Source organism: Pyrus communis, chromosome 14, assembly GCF_963583255.1.
Source record: "Pyrus communis chromosome 14, drPyrComm1.1, whole genome shotgun sequence".
NCBI classification, from domain to species: domain Eukaryota; kingdom Viridiplantae; phylum Streptophyta; class Magnoliopsida; order Rosales; family Rosaceae; genus Pyrus; species Pyrus communis.
In genome coordinates, this window is record NC_084816.1 from 17,805,146 (window position 1) to 17,807,435 (window position 2,290).

Below are 2,290 nucleotides of genomic sequence, written 5' to 3' on the forward strand. Positions count from 1 at the left end.
TGTAAACTCGAGTCGAAGGTATTGTGAACTTGGTATGCTGAATTGCCTTTCTTTTCTATTCAGGGACTCCGGAGAATCACAACTTGCTTCACACGTTACCAATCCTCCACTTAAAAGGATTTCCTCTGACCAGGTTTGTTATTATTTTTAAATTTTTGGGAAGATTGGTCGGGATAAGTTTCCTTAATGAGTAATTTCATCTTCTGCCTTCAAGTCACACCCAATTTTTTCATATTTCCATTCAACATAGCTTGAATATATTGGGGTTATAAGTTGCAATACAATCCTAGACACCAAACAAACCATACTCTTATTCCATCTTGCTGGTTAATTGGCTAGACTAACACTCGATCCTCTTGTAATTCGTTGAAGGAGTATTTTCCTTCCCAATCTATGAATCAAACTGTCAAGATGGTGAGGGAGAAGCTCAATGAGGTGATAACCTCAATGGCATCTTCTTTTTCTTTGGCCTTTATTCTAGGTTTTGTTAGAAATGCAAGGCATTTCTTATTCTCTACCAGGTTCAGTCGAGTAGTGAGCATCTGCAAGATGAACGCGCATCCAAGAAAACACGGGTGGATAGTAGAAGGAGAGTCTAATGATTTTTTTTTTTTTCTTCCAGAGATGGAGTATCGAGTAATCCTACTGGGTCTACGAGAAAAGTTTCTGAAGGACGGTCATAGCACGGACTCATGCTGGTGGCATGAGTTTGTAAGACACAATCTACCTCCCTGTTGCCGGTGACTGATCCATGACGAAAATGATCAAAACCAAATCATATGGATGACAAAGTAGATAATATAACCGTGGCATACAAACTCTGTTAATACGCATACAATAGACATGGTAATCCAAAGCCAAATTATACAACAGAAGTAGAAAAGAGCGGTAAGAACTCAAACTTGCGAATCGGAAAAGTTCTCCAACCAAAAATATCAATGGCAGTCAACATGAAAAACATAATCAGAACAGCAAAAGTGCTTAGAAGTTGTCTCAGAATACAAACCCCTCTGGCATTTCGAATGCACATTGAAGTAGCTCTCAAGGCTCGTCCTTCGGGGCAATCTGCTTCTCGTACCGCTGCTTAAACTTGGCAACCTGGCCGATGTTCTCAGCCATTTGGCGTTTCGCCTTCAAGTGGTAGACTTTACCAACGGGGTGGATTTTGGTCATCATAACCTGCATCAATCTGCCGCTCTGCGTCACGTACGATATCCATTGCATCTGAGGGTGCAACCCTTTCTTCATCTTCCCTAACAATCTGCAACTTTAAACCATAACCTGTCAGCAATCCAAACATCACCTTTCACAAATTCACACCCAAACAGTAACAAAAAAGCAAACAAAATCGAGAAACAATCACTCTCCTCTCCTATCACCAAAAATAAATACTAAAACTCGAAAAAACAACATTATTCAGAGTATCGAATGGTTGGTAGAAGCATTTCATCGAACAGTTGGTGTTCATTCAAATTTTATCGCATCGGTTTGGTTCCAAAATATACTTTAAATAAAGAAAGTACGAGAAATCTGATGGCGTGCGAAGTGCGAAGTGGAACAATACTGGTACTGGTACGGTGGTACTTACCGAGATAAAAGCAAATCCGAGGAAAGAATGAGATCTTCCAAATAGATGGATCGTGTGGGTTGGACAAAATCAGAATCAGCCTCTCCGCCGCCCTTGTTTTTGGTGGTCGTCAAAACAGAGTGTAATAAAATGTGATCGACGGCCTTGCTATCGCGGGCTGACATTTGGGCCTCCACCTTACAATTTTAATCCGACTGGCTAGGGCCCTTTTTTTTTTTTTTTTTTTTTTTTTGAATTTTATTAAAAAGAGACGGTCAAAAAAATGATAACTCAAAATCCAAAATAAATGCAGGTGACATTTTACTATAATGGTAAAAATGTGTTGAATCTTTATATAATAGTGTGAGTTTAAAACCGATCGATGCTAATCTAATATTTAATTCAACAAAATCTATTATTTGACAAGAAAAAAAAAAAAACCAACATTAATATCGGGAGCAAAAGCAAAAAATGAAAACAAGTGGAACTCTAAAATAAATAAATAAATAACTTCCCGAAGAAGACCACACATGAGAAAAAATATCGATAAAAAAATTATTGACAAGTTCACCCTTTTTGTTTAATGACCTGGAATCATTTTTCTTTCATATCTCATAATAGGTAAAGTACAAAAAACTACCTTAACTATTATTGTCACGATACTTTCATACCTCATCTTTTAAAATTGACAATGTCATACCTCATCTTTAGAATTTGGTACAA

The 2,290-nt window shown here is 37.5% G+C and overlaps 1 protein-coding gene across 3 annotated transcripts; it reads right to left on the reverse strand.

Moving 5' to 3' along the window:
- Positions 1 to 792: 792 nt before the first annotated feature.
- Positions 793 to 1,751, reverse strand: LOC137716305 (uncharacterized). Of its 3 annotated transcripts, none has more exons than XM_068455743.1 (2): positions 1,589 to 1,751; positions 793 to 1,267 (listed from the first exon to the last, which is right to left on the reverse strand). In XM_068455743.1, exon 2 carries the CDS (start codon positions 1,246 to 1,248, stop codon positions 1,042 to 1,044), a length of 207 nt encoding a protein of 68 aa, XP_068311844.1. In that variant the 5' UTR covers positions 1,249 to 1,267; positions 1,589 to 1,751; the 3' UTR covers positions 793 to 1,041. The 3 variants fall into 3 exon arrangements, with proteins under 3 accessions (XP_068311844.1, XP_068311845.1, XP_068311846.1); XM_068455744.1 differs by having other exon boundaries at positions 793 to 1,261; positions 1,589 to 1,748; XM_068455745.1 differs by having other exon boundaries at positions 793 to 1,281; positions 1,589 to 1,718.
- Positions 1,752 to 2,290: the final 539 nt, after the last annotated feature.

Coding starts and splice junctions, on each gene's coding strand:
- LOC137716305 (XM_068455743.1), bottom strand. CDS start 1,248: ATGAAGAAAGGGTTGCACCCTCAGATGCAATGGATATCGTACGTGACG.